Source organism: Sardina pilchardus, chromosome 13 (assembly GCF_963854185.1).
Source record: "Sardina pilchardus chromosome 13, fSarPil1.1, whole genome shotgun sequence".
Taxonomy (NCBI): Eukaryota; Metazoa; Chordata; class Actinopteri; order Clupeiformes; family Clupeidae; genus Sardina; species Sardina pilchardus.
The window spans coordinates 20835251-20855250 of NC_085006.1; the positions used below are offsets into that span (position 1 = coordinate 20835251).

Consider the following 20000-nt stretch of genomic DNA (forward strand, 5'->3'; position numbering starts at 1 on the left):
GTTTGGAATCGTTGAAAGAGCCTATTGATGCATCTCAGAATAAAGGAATATCCACCACATCCCGTGTTTGTGGATATCTTTAAATCAACTTATTAAATGTCTGCTGGATACTTATGAACACATATGTCTCAGTCACAATATAGAGTCATTCAGCAACGGCATATTTTGGATGGCCAGCGAAAACCCAGTGGGTGTCCTGCCCTGCCTGGCCCACTTGGTGATGAAGTTGAAGTTGAGCTAGGGGGTGTAGTAAGGCACGACGTGAGGCAGCATTAAAGGGACACTTCACCGATTAGCATTTCTAAAGATACAAAGCTTAATGCTAATCGGTGAAGGGTCCCTTTAAACACAATTCAGGCAATTATAATCAAGGACCAGAACTATCCGTTTTAGAATCAGGCTTCTTGTGTTTTGTTTGGAAGACCAGACCCATAACCACTACCAGCACCACAAGAGGAAGAAACCTAACGAGATCTGGGGTGGCTTAAGGTGAAACTTATGGTTACGGTTATGGGATTTGGCAGATGCTTTTGTCCAAAGCGAAGTTAACATGCAATGACACGGAGGCAGCTCAGAAATACACTCCATGCTTGTGTTGTTCCCCTTAAAGTTCCTCCGTTTTTGGCATTTTGACTGTTGCAGCCTTCCATGTTAACCAAGGCCAAACTCAATACACCTCAGCATGGGTGGGCTTCAAAAAGGTAATTCTTGAGATCAATGCCTCCCAAAATGTAATTTGATGAGGCCCATAGACTTTTCTGTCATTTACCATTTACTTTAACAACCAATTATCATGGTCACAGGACATGTTTCTTCCTAATTGCAGCTTTTTTAATAACTTTGGCACCAGTTTAATCACACCATGCCTGGCACTAATTGCACAAACAGACAAGTGAATAAGGTGAAGAAAAAACTTGCTTTTGTTGTTCACTTGCATCTGTTTTATAGAGGAACTTGTGGTGACTTGTGGGCCTCCAATCTCTATGGGAAGTCAACTTGGTTGTCGCCCACCATTATTGTAGTCATGTTTCCTGTTCACAATTAGATTGGCCAAGCCTGTTTGCGAGGTCAAAATGTAAAACTATTTGTGGATTTATGAGTGTGGTGTGGTGGGTCGTAATAGTTCTGAAACATCAAAGGCGAACACGGATTATTTCAAGTGGCTCTGGTGAAATTTCTGCCCCTCTCCTTTAGTACTTTCAAAATACTTTCATCCACAAATTGCATAACCTTGAGCAGGGCTATTCAACTTCATTACCAAGTGGGCAAGGCAGGACAACCATGGGTCTTCGCAGGGCACTCAAACTATAGCTTTTGCTAAATTACTCTATTGTGACTATAAGAGTGTTCATACCTTAATAAATCAATTTAAAGATATTCACAAACACAGAATGTGGTGGACATTCCTTTATTCTGAGATGCATCAATAGATTCTCAAAACAATTCCAAACAGACATAAGGTGCTCATCAGAGCAGGTCTAGATTATTTGTCAAATAAACCAGTAAACAGTGTCATGGGATGGAATAACATTCACAAACAATATCTGTCATAGCTCATATTTTTAAAAGAAACCAGCGAAACAGTATCCTGACAAACAAAAATAATTGTAATGCCTCAGAAAGTGATGGGCTAACTATCATTAGCATCCAACGTCTATCATATTTCATTGTAGAACAAGCCACAGTGAAACGTGAAACTGCAAACAGCATTGTAGCTTAATGGGCGGGAGGGTTCCTAGAGTCTGGGTAAGCACACACACACACACACACACACACACACACACACACACACACACACACACACACACACACACACACACACACACACACACACACACACACACACACACACACACACACACACACACACACACACACACACACACACACACACACACACACAATACCCCCAATATTCAACTTGTGATATTTAGGATCTAGTTTCTGGCTTAAAGTTAATATATTTTCTCTCAAGGAAGGTTAGACCGGATATCAGATGAGTTTTGCACAGGAGACTGAAAAGACCACTGCCAATGTCAATATGACTTATGTTATACATTCATTATAGGCTATGTTTTTCTAAAATATCTTATTCTGGAGGCCTATCCCAGTGTTATGAACAAACAGTCCAGCACACTCTTTGTTCATATCATATGCCATGGTCTGTTCATGGGTTTCATCTATCCCTTTTCACAGGTGTACAAAATCAAGCACTAGATTGAATGCAGACTGCATGTTGCATGTCACTTAAGGAAAGGGACCTGATGAAACCCATGAATATTTTAGTGATCTCATAGGCTATTTAATTAGCAGAAAGATTAGCCTATGTTTGGCACACAGTAGGCTAGCTAACATTGAAGAAAGCTCAGTCGGCTAACTGAAAGGTAAACAACATAGGCAACAGGATAACGGGTGACACATAGGTCTACTGAATTGTACTCTGGAAGAAAGGAGTCAAATTGACCACACTCACATGGGCAGAACAGGCCTGCAAGATGGCAGTTTTGACCAGATGTGAAGGTAGGCTTCTGTACCACGAGCGCACTGTGTCCATTGGCAATAGCCGAGCCTAGTGAGACAAAGACACCTGTCGCCAAAAAGTGGCTTTAAGTTGTTGCGCAGTGTCAAGGTCTTTGCATTGTGAACTGAAGCATGCTGTTAGGCAACTCCCCCAATCACTGCCCAGTCGTTGCTACGGGAACATAGACCGTCGCCATCAGCAAGGCAACCAAATAACCAACTCTTTAGCCTAGGCTAGGGCCTACTACTGTAAGTTCAGAAAAAAACGAAGCGGCAAATATACCCGTTGGCAGAATTGTAGGCTAAATGTAGGCTATCTTAGCATCCGGTTTGGAGCAGGGACATTTGCCGATATAAAAGTTCACGTTTTTGTAAGCTGTTTAAGTGGGATGTTACTGTCATACCAGTAGGCTAGCATACGCCATGTCGAAGACACAACCTTCTCAGAAGAAAAAAGTGGTTGTGTCGCCAGGGAACAAGACCACAGCGGGTAAAACTCTAGCTGTCATTAAACTCCGCGGGCTCCTACGGGCTTATGAGAGCCACTGCACGAAGGTGGGCAGCTGCGTCAGCACGGTTCTGAGAGAAGACCTTTCACGGTGCATTGACTTTCAAAAACCCCTGAACAAGGTATGAAAATGCGGTGTCCTCTTTTTAGTCAACTGTAGCATGGGTTCATAAACTTATGAACAGTGGCGTCAGTAGGATTGAGAGGTTGTGAGCCCCGGCCCCCAGGAGTGTTGTCCAGAATGCGCGAGTAATGCGCACGTCGAAAAATTGTCATCGAACCTACAGGCTTCGTCAAAATAATTAATTAATGAATTAAAGAACATTTATCAGAACCAAGATTGCTAGATGGTGTTGGCAATGGGGTTGGCCTACTATTACTAAAATAAATGCATAACGCAACTCTCTCTTTCTATGGCTCTGGGCTAGGCATGCACAGTGTTTGCATGTCAAGTTGGCCAGAATTATGGTATAGTTGTTGTCAAAGTTTTTATTTATTTATTTACTTTTTGGTCAACGATTCCCGGGACAACGTACAGTAACACCGGGGCACATGAAACTTGGTGGGCATGTAGCCCCAGGAGACTTTTACGGAAAATTTTCGTTTCGTCCCCGGGGGCCTCTCCACCCCCGCGCTGGCCCCTCCGAAACCCAGAAATGTCAGTTTTTCCTAAATAACTACCTGAACCGTGGCACCAAGGATGACGAAATGTTTATGCTATGTTGGTCTCAAGAGCCCGCATCAACTTAGCTTATAACCAGTCATTTGTGATTTGCACCCCCATGGTAAATTAAAGGGTCACTGCACCCTAAAATAGTTTTTTTGAGCTGTTGATTGATTGAAAATACTCATAAGTGGTGAACTGTACTATTACTAGGGTTAATATTGACAAAAATCGTGTTTCTCGACAAAAGTAACATTTCGTCTGATTTTGTATTGGAGATATTGCTCTCTCGCGCATACTACCGTTTGAAAACATGCCATGGCATGTTGGTCCAAAATACTATTGGAATGCTGACGTTGTCCTGTACTTCTAGTCCGACACTACGTCACCGGGTCGTTACAAATTAGGACTGAAACGCCCCAACACCTGCTGCCCTGATTAGCCTACCTGTGATAAGCCATGTCTGCAGCACTCATTCCCAGATTGACACGAAATCACCATGGTTGATTGGTTGCAGCAGTGATGCACTCTCTCTCCAAATTTCAGAACGTCTCGCCCATTTTGAAAGCCGTTTTCAGAAATGTGAAGTGGGTGGAGTTATGGGGTGAAGTGACTCTTTAAATTAAAATGCAATATAATATTGCTTTAATCGCCCCTATATTCAGATGAGATGCTATGAACTGCACCACATTTCATATGTATGATTAACCTGACACCCTCTAGGAGTATGCCAAGTTTTGTGGAATTTCATCCATGGGGGGCTATAATAAATGTATTTATGTGTACATTTAGTGAATGGTCCCTCAACGTGGCTGTTCTACACGGAGGCCTATGGCCCGTGCCCCTGTAGCTATGTCCCTCGCATCCCCCGTAGCCACCCCGTGCTGACCAAATAAAACAATTATGAATTTATTACGATTTTACACGCGGACGTCAAAAGTGAAACTAATGCATGACAGCTAATTCTACATGGGTAAATTAGTGCACTGCAGCCTGCTGCCTGTGGTGTGCGGCGCTGGCGCTGCTCAGTGAATGAGAGATCAGCAACGTATGGAGAAAGAAGAGAGAAGAAGAATGTCTCATGTTTTTCATGTTCTCATGCAATAGTCGGAAGCTAAACGATTTCATCTCTTACGTGACTTATTGTTCTTATGCTGAAAAAAGGGATCCCCAGTTGCACTTTCCAGACCTCTATAAAATAATTTAAACACAGTAATGTAAAAACCTGTACATTTGGTCATTAAGAAGAAGACTTCAGATAACAGAATAGTGCATTTCCAGGCACTGTAGGCTAAAAATAACAAGAACCGTAGGCTACAGAATCGAATAGGGTACCTATAGGGAACCCAATGATCTAACTTCAGTTCTCTGTACATCCTTTAGGTTAGAAGAATCTAATTTAACTTACCTTTCCTAACATGACTTCTGAAAGAAACGGCTAATTTGGTTTAAAAAAAAAAAATAAAAAAAAAAGTTTGTTAGCTACAATGCTAACATTTTCCTTGCTTGTTAAGCAGAACTCTTAACCTAGCCTACTCAGTCACAGCTTAGGACTGTGATAAAGAATATAAACATTCCATTTGAATATCAAGAGATCCTGTAGGATTAACATAATCTTGTAGAATCTTAATGGAAAAAATGAAAATCTTATAAGATATTTTTGATAAGGGCACACATATTTATTTTCCACTGTCTGTATGAGAGCGTGCACAGTCATTTTATGCATGTTGCTTGGTTCTTGTGCTACCAGCATTTCATAACCCTGTCCAGATTGCTTTCTAATCCAATACATGCTTTCTCTGTTAGCTGGTGACAGTCCTGCAGATTAAACTCAAGTGTAAATAACTGTTAGATTTAATAGTAATCCATTACTACCATTATCGCCTTGTACGCTAAATAGAAACAGATGAGGCCGTCTGAGGGTCTGACTCACTGAGGAGTCGGTTGATAACATTTATTGTCAAAGTGGTTGATAACATTTAATGTCAACATATTTTATTAAAGAGACCCTATGCAACTTTCTGCAGGAGACGATCGCTCCTTGTTTACATCTGGAAGTCTGAGACGAAGAACCACGCTTGCAATTTATATATTTAAATATAGCCTATACATGCATAAATATACACGCTAAAGCTGTCGGGGAAGCTCTGCAGAGAAAATGCAAGCATAAAACGAGCGAAAACGAAAAACGAAACCGAAACCAGAGATGAAATCGCCAATCCTGCATAGTTCCTCTTTAATGTTGATTCAAAATATATAATTGTGATTGTGTCCAAATGTGCATCTATTTAAAAAGAAAACTGAATTGAAGGGGGTGGACATTTATGCCATCACTTTCACCCCTTCAATTCAGTTTTCTTTTTAAATAGATGTACATTTGGTCACAATCACAAAACTGAGTCTTTATGGATATCTCAATTAAGCTTGCACATCTGGATACTGCGATTTAATCCATTCGTTTTTGCAAAATTGCTCTGTCAGGTTGCACAGGGATTGGGCGTGAACAGCCCTTTTCAAGTTCAGCCACAAATTCTCTACTGGATTGAGGTCTTGGACACTTAAGAACATTCATCGTGTTGTCTTTAAACCATTTGGCTTTTTCGCTGTGTGCTACGGGCTACGGGTGTCTCGCTGGAGAATAATTCTTACCCCAAGTCGTAGTTCCCTTGCAGACTGAATCAGATTGTCCTCCAGAATTTCCATATATTTTGCCAAGAACAGAGATCTCTATGAAAAATCGCCGAAATTCACCTTAAAGGTGCTATGTGGAGCATATATTTGGGCAAACTTTAGTCAAGATTTAATATGGGCTTTGACTGGTGAAGATCAGCCAATCATTCCCCCAATCTTCTTCTTGCAAGGTCACTCAGCTTATGAGGACAGTCTGCTGTAGATAGATTTACACATTTGCCATATTCCTTACATTCCTTAATGATGCATCTACTGAACTTCAAGTGATGTTTTTTTAATATACTGTATATATATATCCATCCCCTCATTTATGCTTTTCAAGAACTTTTCCTCTGAGTTGCTTAGAGTGGTCTTTTGAAAGCTTTTTATGTGAAAACGCTCCAAGCAAACTTCTGACAGACCTGATATGACATGATAATCCCATGATCACATTGACATCGGATGTAATCGTGAAAGAAACAAACAGTCACTCTTTATTCAGCTCTGGTGCAGGTGGTTTATGCTTTACAGGTGCTTTATGATGAAAACAAAACAATGAAGGGCACAACTCAAGTGGTTTTGTACATGATGTGTGGGCCATTTAAACACAAAACAGAAGGTCTCTCTCCCCATTCTTCCACCAGAATTCCCACCTCTCCTGCCACCTCCTCCTCCCACTGACTCCCTTTGCTTTACTGCAGTTTTTGATCATCTTCTCACATGACTGTCCTGTATTTTTCCGCTCACTGTTTCTCGTAAAACCGTATGCGGTTTCTTGGGATATGAAAATGCTGGAAAATCGTCGTGTGCTGAGGTTAAAAGAATGTTAATCAGAGATAAAGTGGACGGTCAGCAGAATGATCCATATGGTTGATGAGTTATTAAGTAAGTCCGTTAGAGTTAATATATTTATTATATTACAGTAAATGAACTCACATGGAGGGTCAGTCTTTTTTTCTTGTTTTCTCCTCCCTTCCTCTCTCTCTCTCTCTCTCTCTCTCTGCTATAGATCACCCTGTTTTTCCCAGAATGCAGCACTGCAGAGCGGGCGTCAGTGAGCGTATGTCCCTTGCTGTGTGCGGTGCGAGATGAACGCTACACCCACCTGAAGGAGCTACGTCTCTGGGACCTGCCCATCAAACATCAGGACATGGCTGACCTTGTGAGCTACGTACTTGAACACAGCAGTTTTCTCTCATTGTAGATATAGTTTCAGGTTTTATTTTACAGGTGTAGAGCTACACTCTGGGGGCATGTTCATGAGCCCCCTGTGTTGTAGTTTGTAGCGCTGCAGCTGCCTGGCAGTTATAGCTGTAGGTAGCACTGATTGTTTTTGTGGTTTCTTATGTACAGGCAGTACTCGGTGACCTCGAGAAACAGAGATTTACGTGAAAAATCCCTGAAATTCGCCTTCGAAAGTGCTATGTGGAGTTCTTGTTTATTTTCATTTTATTTTTTAATTTGTTTTATTTAAAACATTCAACAATGACCTAAACCAGTGTTTCAACATAATGTAAAAAAGCCTGTGCTCTGTGTTTGCATGCGGGTCATTGAGCTCTGGGCCCACTCTCTTGTAATACCATGCGTGGCACCATTTGTGGCAGCTGCAGTTAATACAGCACAAGTCACAGGAAGAGTGCCGTGTGGCTGAGTTCAAGACAAAGCTCCCTCAAGTTGTTCACTGAGGGAAGTTCTTAGAGAACTGCAGTATTAGGTCGGTTCAAATTTAAGGCAGGCTTGTTGATTTGCATTGGCAGCATCTATTTTCTAAACAAATCCTATGATGTGCTAGCCTAGAAATCTAGACTTGCTAGGCTAATGATGTGCAGAAGTCTGAGGAAAGGCCAGAAAATCAATACAGTGTAAAACAATAAACAGCACAAACAGTAGTTAGGCTACTGTAAATCAATTACAGTAGTTTCCCGCGTATTAGCTATGGTGTGTATAAACTGGCACAACAGTGTTCTATAAAAAAAAAAAAAAAAAAATACATAAAAACATGTATTAAACCGTAGCCGTATATTTACCGCATCGCCCTATGGCCCAATGAATCAGAGTCAAGTTGAATGATACGCATTCCCATAGTCCCCATGTTTTAACCTCACAGCTGAAGAATCAATTTGTAAACCTTGCTTAATAGACGGGACATTACGGTAAAAGCCCCCTCAAATGTATGCTGGGGGTAATTCTCAAGATACTTGGCCCTTCTATTGCTTCATTCATGTGGCCTCGATTCATGTTTATGTCACTGCTTGATCTAGCTATTTCTTTCATGTTTATATCCATATGTGTGGGCCATCACAGTTCATTTCCAGGTTTGCTTATGAAGTCCAAACGTAGTTTTTCTAATTTAATTCAGCCATCTGTTCCGATTTGTTGCTTGGTTGGTTGGTTTCTTAGCAGTATGGGCCAAGAATTAACTTATGAAATTCCAGTACAGATCTGACTTTAATCAATCAATCAATTCATTAGTTGTTTAAATTTCCCATCGATCATGGAATTTCTGGAATACCATGGAATTTTGGAAAGTATATTCCAGACATTGAATATCCGGAAATTTTGTTGTAGCAGTTTACAAATTACATGGGAAAATACATCAGTACAAATATTTCCACACTGAATTGGTGTACATCTCTCAAAATTAAAAACACACTTTTCAATTCAGCGTACAAAATGAATCATCCATTTTATTTTCTGTGCCCAAAAGAATGAACTCGCTTCAGTTTTGGACACATTGTGCATTTGTTGTTGGGAACAAAAGGCATCGCAATGGTACACAGTTCCGTATAATTTTACGCATACAACTTTATACATGTCATAGTGTAGACTGTGTTCCGTCTCAAAAAAAAGCAACACTTGCCACCGCATAGTCTGCTATTTGAATCATGTGTTTGTCTATGTGGGATTTGGAGACAGGGATTATGAATTTATGTAATGTGTGTGAGGGAGTATGTGTGTGTCTGTGTCTGTGTGTGTGTGTGTGTGTGTGTCTGTGTCTGTGTGTGTGAGTGTGTGTGTGTGGTTTTAAAACAGTTTAACAGTTTGAGATTGTGAGATTGTGGGAAGGAGTCATCTAATTAAACGCATTCCGATTTCTATCACACACATGGCCACATCTGCTGAAAGGCACAAGCCTGCAAACAGGACGTGATGCACTGCTTATTTCATTATGACAATGGCTTACATAAAATGAAAATAAGAGATAGCAGAACTTACATAAGTCATTTGAATTAGACACAGATGACATTCTTGTCATCTTCTGATTGGGTTTCAGCATTTAATTGCATCAATTCTCAGCATCTTTTTGTTTACCAACTCAAAGCAAGAGAAATGGCAGATGTCGGCTTTGTCAACGTTGTTTATTGGGTGTCCATACCCGTGGATGGAATATGTTGTTTGGAATATGGCAGATACTGCATCTCGAAAACTGTGTTAAACGTATACTGATATTGAAAGTCACACTTTGGTTGATAAGGGATGAGAAGTCTTTTCAGGTTTACACTTACTCACACTCAACACACACACACACACACACACACACACACACACACGCACACACACACACACACACACACACACACACACACACACACACACACACACACACAGAGCAGAATTTAGAATCCCCTGGAGGTGTATTCCCAGAGTCTATATGCATCCAGTGGTTTCCGTATGGTGAAATGCAAGCGCCAGCGTAGTTCTGCTGGGAAGACTCAATAGCCATGTAACGCCCATTCGTTACCTATAGCCAATAGGCTACTACACCTGTCTTTATAATAAACTTGGTCACGTACCTGTCTGCTGCTTTCAGATACCGACTTTTGACGTATACTTTACGACACTCGTCTCCCAGTCAGTAGTAGCTATGTCGCTTAAAGAAATCGCCTCGCTGCAATTTTCGGATTCCGACATCGAAGATTTCGTCCCTCCATCTCCTTCCCCGAAGCGCCGGAGCACCCGAGTCATGGCGAGAGATTCGCCCTGGGCCGGCCGAAGCTCCGAGCACATCGTCGGTTTGCTGGAGGGTCGTGGGATCCCTCTCCAGAGCGGGACCCCAAGGGAAGACCTCCTTCTCATGGCCTCCCAAATACTAGGAGACCCGTCTCCGGAGCATCACCCAGCCGAACCGGATCCAGCCGTCTCCGAAGCCCAGCCTCAGTTCGCAAAGGCTACAAAGAAGCGCACGGTCAAGTTATCCACGCCTCGTCCAGCGAAGAAGAACAACAAGGACGCAGCTGGACCAAGCGCTTCCGCGTCCCAGGCCGGGGCACCCTGCGAGCCAGCGTCCGACCAACTTCTCCAAGCTATACAAGCTCTGACTCATTCAGTCAAAAGCATGGAGAACAGGATGACGGTCTTCGAAAACACCATTTCTGGCCCTTCGACGTCTTCGGCGTTTGCTTCCCAGCATTTCCCAACGGATCACTCTGTTCAAACTCGGTCTACTCCCTTCACCACGTCTCCTCCCCCCCTCGGCTCATCCACGGCGGCTACGCCCTCCGACACCTCCGCTGCTACCGGCGGCCATCAGTTCAGCCTGGCTACAGCCACTCCAGCCATCGATCTCGGTAGGATGTTCATTTCCCCCGCTGCGGCGGCCGTCTCCTCCGCATTAAGATCAAACATCATTCAAGGTAAAGACATAAATTTGGCTTCTTTACTCCTGCCGTCTCCAGCCCGCGATCGCCAATTAGTGGAGTGCGGAGATGTCTCTGTCCTGTTAAAATCCTCCGACCCTAGACTGCAACGCAATCTGTCCTTTGGCGACTTCACCATCGCTTTCGGCGTGTTCAGGGACATCCTTTGCGGCGTCTATCCCGAAAGAAGAGAGGAGCTGGACACCTACCTAGCCATGATGGCTGACTTCAGTCAGCGTTACGGCGGGACTCTCTTCTACGAATATCACCTATCCTTTTCCGCGAAGTCCGCCACCTTTCTAAGTCTGCATAATAGCAGGCTGAATTGGGCTGTAACAGACTTCGAACTCTTAGTGCGTCATTTCGGGGGGCAGCGCACTATCACTTGTGTCATATGCAGCGCACATAGCCACACCGCCGCTTTTTGCCCTAAGACCCATGACCGAAAGCCACCGAGCTCTGGTCCCGCTCCAGATAAAGTAAGCAGTGGCAGGGATAGGCAAGGTCGCCCCCTCATACATTTTAGCGGGGGGACTCTGTGTAACAACTTTAACGAATCCGTGTGTTCTTATCATGACTGTCGTTTTCTGCACGTCTGTAGTTTCTGCAAGGAACCCCACCCGAAATCCGTCTGCCCCAGACGAATGAGGCCTCCCATGAGAGGAAGGGCTCCTCTAAAGAAATTCTAAGCAGACATCCATCCACTCCCATTAACGTGCCAGTTCTTTCACACCTCCTGTCTTCTCACCCAGACCCATCTTTCGCTAACTATTTGATCACGGGCCTTTCCCAGGGATTTCGGGTGGGAACTACTTCCTCGCTCCGTAAATCTTTCGTGGCTAAAAATCTTCAGTCTGCTCTCCTCGAACCCGCTGTTGTTTCTGATCTACTTGCTAAAGAGGTTAATAAAAACTATCTCATCGGCCCATTTAATTCTCCTCCTTTCTCTCCCTTCAGGATCAACTCCCTAGGAGTAGCGACCCGCAAGTACTCCGGCAAGAAGCGTCTCATTTTTGATATGTCCTCTCCCCACTCTGAGTCCGTAGCCAGTGTCAATGAGTGCATCCCCTTGCAACCATTCTCACTATACTACGCATCCGTCGATAACGCTATCCATCTGATCAAAATAGCAGGCCATGGAGCGTGGTTAGCAAAAGCAGACATCACAGATGCATTTAAAGTCATGCCCATCCACCCCGCAGACTGGCATCTCTTCGGCGTCAAATGGGAGTCAAAATTTTACTTCGCCGTCAGATTGACATTCGGCTGTAGAAGCAGTCCCTACATATTTAACTGCTTGTCAGAAGCATTATGCTGGATTCTGCTAAATGTTCGTAGACTGCCCTTCGTGTTACACCTTCTGGATGATTTTCTGTTAATCGACCTCCCGTCTCCCAAGACATCGGTGCTCGACTCGCTCAAACAAGTGTTCCACGACGTAGGCGTACCCCTCTCCATCGAGAAAACAGAAGGCCCATGTACGTCTCTCGTTTTCCTCGGAATCCAGCTGGATTCTGTGAAAATGCAAGCCTCTCTCCCAACCGAGAAATTAGACCGGATCAGATCAATTGCAGAATCATTTCGGTCTTCCGCCGTCGTTACAAAACGTGAACTCCTTTCGCTCCTAGGCCATCTCAATTTCGCCATGAGAATTATCCCACAAGGCCGCTCTTTCATTTCTCGTCTTCTAAAAACAGCGCATTCAGTCTGTAAATTAAGCGACCCGATTCGTCTCGACGAAGGATGCAGATCCGATTTAAGATTCTGGTCTCATCTCCTGAACAATTGGAACGGCGTCTCATTTTTCTATAATGATGCGCTCGAATCATCCGAATCGTTGTCACTGTACACAGACGCAGCTCCCTCTGTCGGCTTCGGGGGATTCTATCAAGGGCAATGGTTCGCGGAGAAGTGGTCTCCTGCTTTCACCGATTTCGCCCTCGGGTCTGCTTCCTCAGCACTGCATGAGATGCTCCCAATCGTCGTAGCCAGCGTATTATGGGGCGCCTCTTGGTCTCGCAAACGCATTCATATATATTGCGACAACGAAGCCGTCGTCAGCATCCTTAATAAAGGAAGATCTCAATGCACGCAGATCATGTCCTTACTTAGACGGTTAATATGGCAGTCGGTCATGCATAATTTCATCATCAGCGCCGAACATATCCCCGGTTACCAAAACGTGATCGCTGATGCTCTCTCTCGTTTCCACTTTCAGGAGTTCAGACGGTGCTGCCCCGCTGCCGACCCGGAGCCGATAGCATGCCCACCATTCTCGGCCCTAATCCTGGATTGAACTCTTCCTTGGCCCCACTCTTAGATAGAGCGAGATACTTCATGGTTAAGGGAATAGCTCCAAGCACTTTAAAGGTCTATAAGTCCGCATGGACCTGCTTCACACTATTTTGCCTTTCTCTGCATTTGCCCATCTTCCCGATTCTCGTATCAAGCATATGCGCTTTCATCGTCCATACATTTGAAACTCGGAAAAACAGGATATCCACGATTAGGAGGATGTTAGCGGGCATCCAATTCCACGCTAGGCTTAATGACCCTAATTTTCTGAGCTTGTTCTCAGTACCTTCTATACGGTTGTTACTCAAAGGTATAGCGAATACTACTAAATCCTCCCCGGATCAACGATTTCCTATTACTCCCTCTATTCTTCGCACTTTGGTGTCTAAACTACGTCAGGGGCTATTTTCACACTACGTTAATACTCTTCTTGAAGCTGTCTTTCTCATGGCTTTTTATGGTTTCATGCGTGCAGGTGAATTCTGTTCTGACACTCAGACTTTTAGTCCTTCTCGAGACCTCGCACTCTCTGATATCTGTTTTTCTCTTCACTTTTACACTATTTTTCTAAAGCATTCTAAAACGGATTCTTCAGGCACAGGTACCTCTATTAAAATCTGTAAAGTGCTTACCCCTTTCTGCCCTTATTCTTCTATGATCAGCTACTTACAATTACGTCCACATTCTTCAGATAATTCACCACTCTTTATTCTTCACACTGGGCAGCCCATGTCTAAGCATTGGTTCAGAACCCACTTATCAACAGTGGCAAGGAGTTGCGGGCTATCACCTTCTCACTACACTGGGCACTCCTTTCGCATTGGCGCCGCTACCTCCGCGGCAGAATTAGGTTTACCGATATCATCCATCAAGTTGCTCGGACGATGGTCCTCATCTGCTTTCGAGTCCTATATAAGACCCGAGGTTCGTCTCATTCCAGATGCTCAGTTGGCACTCTCAAGAATCGTCTAAGGTATGTTTGCAAATGTCTGGTGGTGGTTAACTCTCACAGGCTTTTATAGCCCATGCTACTTTAACTCGCACTCAATTTATGTCTTCTTTATACTTCGGCTTAGTCTTTACCTATTCACTCCGTCCTTTCTTCCGTTACCATAATCAACACATTATCATCTTCATCTTCATGACCTTAATCATCCTCACTATCTTAACATTAACATCATCATCATCACCATCATCAGTCGCTGTCGCCATCATTATCATTATTATCATCATCTTTATAGTCATAATCATCGTTATTATCATTATCGTCCTCATCATCATCATCATCATTATTATCATCATCATCACCATCATCACCATAGTCATAATCATCGTTATTATCATTATCGTCCTAATCATCATCACCATCATCACCATAGTCATGATCATCGTTATCATCATTATCGTTCCCATCATTATCATTATCATCATCATCACCATCATCATCACCATCATCAGCACCATCATCATCATCATCATCATTCTACCATCATCATCATCATCATAGCCACTATCAATCATTAATCTTTACGTTCTGTTTAATTCTGTAAGTGCACGCACTTATTATCGTACTCATCAACTTCATTGCTAATAACTCTGTTATCACTCGTCTCCATCAATCACTATGCCATCTCCGCTCATCAAATTAAGTTGTATTCACCCTGTCACTCTAGCCCTAGAACTTCGCACCGCCGCTCGCTACACTTCAGGATTATGGTCCATACATCCCTCTGGCACGTATCTCAAGTAGCTGCCGTGCGGCGCTATTCTACTTCCTAGACCCAAGTTTCTTCATGCCATTCTTTACTTGCTTTTACAATATGCTATGCTTTATTACAGCGGAGAACGATCCAGCGGATATTGGTAGGTACTTTCAACTTTCTTCTTTTGGGGGTAGGCTCTGCTCTGCCGTCTCACTCCTCCACTTATTTTTGGGGGTAGGCTCCGCCCCTGCCGTCTCATTTCGGCAGGATCTGCAGGGTCCGATCGTTTCAAGACCTGGACCGAGGACGGGCCTACGCCAAAGACTTTCCGTATTGCCAACTGTCATGTTGTTAATCCTATACGAATTAAATCACTGTCTTATTCTTACACTGCCTTCCCGAGTCTTCCTGGCTGAAATGCAAGCGCCAGCGTAGTTCTGCTGGGAAGACTCAATAGCCATGTAACGCCCATTCGTTACCTATAGCCAATAGGCTACTACACCTGTCTTTATAATAAACTTGGTCACGTACCTGTCTGCTGCTTTCAGATACCGACTTTTGACGACCCTCCTCCCTCCCCAACCACCACCAGTTTGGTCCCTGTCCTGCTGTCCAGGGGGTAGGCTCCGCCCCTGCCGTCTCATTTCGGCAGGATCTGCAGGGTCCGATCGTTTCAAGACCTGGACCGAGGACGGGCCTACGCCAAAGACTTTCCGTATTGCCAACTGTCATGTTGTTAATCCTATACGAATTAAATCACTGTCTTATTCTTACACTGCCTTCCCGAGTCTTCCTGGCTGAACTAGGATGACAGCAGTTTGATGATCTGTTTTAAATTAGTGTGTTAGCAGATGAACATTAATATGTTCATACAGATGGCTTTGGATTTTTGCGTCTTTGTACTTTGATATATTGAAGTTTCACTTCCAAACAGCGACTTCCTCAAATGCAAAATAGATACCAAACTGGGATAGGGTTCCAAACCTCCAGATTTGATATCATAATTGATATTCGCCTTGAGAGGAGAGAGAGAATGTGACAAGACAAGACTTTGGTTCAGCGTGTTTGGTATTTGACTTGAGTTCATAATGGCTCCATCTCAGACTCGTAAAATCCCCTCAACAACAGTTAGACACAACAACAATTGGTTCCATCACCAGAGCATCATAGTTCTGAAAGCCTGAACACAAGTAGTAGCCGTTAGAGATGGTTTCGTAATGTATCCAAGCTGGACGGCATTTGGTTTTACAAGCTCTTGTTGCAATTAGTGCATTCGTGTTCCTTGTGAGTGATTATTTTTGATGGACCAATTTTAGCTGCACATTTAGTGCTTATCTGGTCATCATATATTTTTAATATCTATTTAGTTTTTTTTCTTTTTAATGTGTTTCTGTAGTTGAATGGACACTTGAGCACAAGGAATTTCAATACTTATACAGTAAATGATTATTTATGAGTACATGACAATAACCTTTGAACTTGAACTTGAACATTTGGCGCTTTTCTGAAGTGAATATAGCTTTTCTGAAAGCTACAGTATATTCATATTTATTCAGACAATGGTGTTGTATTGCTTTACAAATACATCTTTGATGATATATCCACTAGTAGTATTAAATACCAATTCCTTGATACCAGAGCCATATAAAGAGAGAGTTGCGACAACTCCATTGACGCTAATGTTCCATATTTTCTCAACAATAGTTCCCGGAAGTTAGGATCGAACACTCGTTAACAGACAGTAAAAGACGGTTATTTTATGATTCTAACGAACAGTCAAAATCGCTTCCGGGAACTACTTGAAGTTACACGAACCACGTCACAAACCGAATTTTCTGTACCCGGGTTGTCGCAACTCTGTCTTTTTATGGCTCTGCTTGATACCACCTCAGGCTTGCGTTTCTTTTGAATTCACTCTCCCTTCCTGTTCCAATTCCATTCCCCCTTCCTGTTGTAATTCCATTCTCCCTTCCTGTTTTAATTCATTCCCTCTTCCTGTTGTAATTCCATTCTCCCTTCCTGTTTTAATTCCACTCGCCCTTCCTGTTTTAGTTCCATTTTCCCTTCCTGTTCCAATTCCACTTTCTTATCCCAGGTTATGTGCACAATTGGTGTCAAGGTATCAAGGTGTCCCTGATAGAAACGAGGGGCAAAGTGCAAAGTCCAGCAATGAGCAAAGTGTCTTGTGCATGAACTAAAGCTATTGTCTGTTTTGCCTTGTTATGAAATTAGCTTTAGTTGGATATGAGAATTTGCACTTTACCTATCATTTAGAGTAGAGTCTGTTTGTAAGCCTTGGCTCAGTGAAATTAGATTTTGTTTTTCTTTTTAACAGGTTTTTCTTTTTTCCAAACATTAATCACACCGGCTAGTTTTTTTGTGATGCTGATATTTACAGCTCCTGGCTGGGAGGCCTTTGGAGACTCCCCTCGTGTCCTCCTCCATCCCCATCCCGTCGGAGTGATTAAGAAACACACGAGCTAATGGCGGGCGGCGGGTCGGGTTGCGCACTTGAAAGAGCTCTTCAGAAGAGGCCTAGTCGGCCTCCCCACCGCCCCTCAGACACGCGAGGCCACGGTCAGCTGGTTAGAATAACACAGTGGAAGTAGCGCTTCATCAAAGGGGCCCTTTCCCTGTTACTGGAGCTTGGCAATCTCATGCAAGGTATGGGACACCAGGAGGCGAGAGCCTATATCATCCTGTCCTGGAAGAGAGAGAGAGAGAGAGAGAGAGAGAGAGAGAGAGAGAGACAGAGGGAGGGAGTATGATGGAGAGAATGAGGCGTGTCTCACGATGAAAGGAAAAAAGAGAAACAAATCAAATGAATTCTTCTTCATCTCCTCCCGTTCTCTCTTATGCTCCCTCTCTTCCGCTCTCTTTGTCCCTTCTTCAGTTTCTGTTCATGCCATTTTTCTTTATTTCACTTTAATAGTATCGTCCTTTGTCATGTTCACATTGAGCCTGTATAACGTGTCTAGTGAAATACTCTCTAATGCTACTGCTAAAACAACCCTTTCATTTTTCACTTTCACAAAGATATTTCTATGTATTCAATGTATCTACATTGTGGTGGCGGTAGCAGGCTAGTAACTCTCTCTCTCTCTCTTTCTTTCTCTCTCTCTCTCTCTCTCTTCATTCTTTTTCTCCTCTCATTCCTCTGTCAAGAGCTTGCACAGTCAATTCACTTTACTTATAATTCAATTTCATAGCAGCTGTGAGTATCATTCTCAGGCACTTTAGAGGACAACTGTAGCCTCAGGACCCACCAAATGTGCTGACCACCTTTCAGAGCGTTTTGAACATCAACATGCCCCCAGAATGTAGCACTGTAGCTGCCTGGCTGCTCTTGGTATTGGCTGCAGCAACTCAATTTTGTTTTGTGTGTACAGTACTCTGTGACCTTTAGAAACTGAGATCTATGTGAGGTTGTCCTTTAAAATTAGGCTGGAAATCCAGAAATCCAAATCTGCAAAAGATTTAAGGGTCTGGCTATAAATAATGAAAATGGCCAAACTCGAGGGGTAACAGCACCAAGAATGCATTTGGAAATATCACTGCACACAATTGGATAACTACAACCGTTGTTTGCTGGCTTACTCAACACTTCGACGTTGCAGTGCTGTCATCACCTGTTGTCAGACACACCGATGTGATTGGTGCAGCTCGGCCTCAAGGACATGAGTAATGAGCATCATAACTGATTGTCAGGGTATATTTTGTCACTGACATTGTTTGCAATGTACCTGTATGTCCCCCTCTTCAATTTTTTTTGACCAGCAAAAGAAAAGCTATATTGAAGAAAATGATGTTCTAATACTGAACGCTTATTTCTGCCAAAGGCACTGAGACCTGTTAATGTTGCACTTCTGCGCTTTGTGTGTCCGATTTGAAGATGCGGCCAGTGCAAATAGACAAGCCTACCCTACATTTTAACCACCCATACTGCAGTTCACTAAGAACTTCCCTCAGGAAGAAAACATCAACCTTAACCTTAACCTCAAGCTGAGGTTCAACCCAATCTGAACTCGCCCCTGAGGGGGGCTGGGTGGGGGATCTGACCCAGGGGAAAGGTAAAAGGAAGAAGAGAGGAGGAACAAACAGGGGAAAGTGAGAGAAGGAGAGAGAGAGAGGGAGAGAAAGAGAGGTGGGGAACACATCTTCGTATGGCTACTGTACTTTTTACCCTCGCCCTGGGTCTTTCTTTCTGAGTGTGTGTGTGTGTGTGTGCGTGTCTGTGTGTGTGTGTGTGTGTGTGTGTGTGTGTGTGTGTGTGTGTGTGTGTGTGTGTGTGTTGTGTGTGTGTGTGTGTGTGTGTGTGTGTGTGTGTGTGTGTGTGTGTGTGTGTGTGTGTGTGTGTGTGTGTGTGTGTGTGTGTGTGTGTGTGTGTGTCTGCTTATAAAGCATTGGTCCGATTTACTAAAAGGCAAAGGGTCACCGTATCTTGGTTCTCCTCCAACACATGTGGAGTTGGACTGAGGTCTGGGGAAATCATTCTGCGTTCTCAGCTTCATGACCTTCGTGTGTTTTACTGCCTGGGGAAACGAAAACAAGACGGGTTAACAGGTACTACCCATAGATCATGGAAAAAGCTCCATCTGGTTGACAGAGGTGTTTGGGTGCTTTGTGGCGCTGAAATATTACTTCACTCTCAACTCTTGGTTTTCCCCTAGTTGTTTTGGTGAATTTTTAATTTTGGAACTACTTATCTCCTCCACATCATCTAGTCACTTTTAAACACCATAAAAGCCTTGACAACAAATAAACAGCAAATGCTCTCACACATCCATGACGTTCAGTTAGATTTGTCCTTTCCCCCAACATTTAGGCATTTTTTCTTCACTTGAATCATAATGCAAAAGTGTGGAACCATACTGTATGTCTTGGAGACCTTGAATTTCCCCTTGGGGATCAATATCAAGTATCTATCTATCTATCGATCTATCTAAGTTCTGGCAGCAAACTGTAGTACAAATAGTAGGCCAATAGTAGTAATGTAAAAGCAT

General features: G+C 43.2%; 1 protein-coding gene across 1 annotated transcript in view; it reads left to right on the top strand.

Annotated features, from left to right (window-relative positions):
• Nucleotides 1–2943: 2943 nt before the first annotated feature.
• Nucleotides 2944–20000, top strand: part of LOC134099156 (uncharacterized) — a 38407-nt gene continuing 21350 nt past the window's right edge. Inside the window, exons 1-2 of the mRNA XM_062551948.1 lie at nucleotides 2944–3150; nucleotides 7372–7524. Coding sequence (XP_062407932.1) covers nucleotides 2944–3150; nucleotides 7372–7524 — 360 coding nt within the window. The remainder of the gene's footprint in view (nucleotides 3151–7371; nucleotides 7525–20000) is intronic.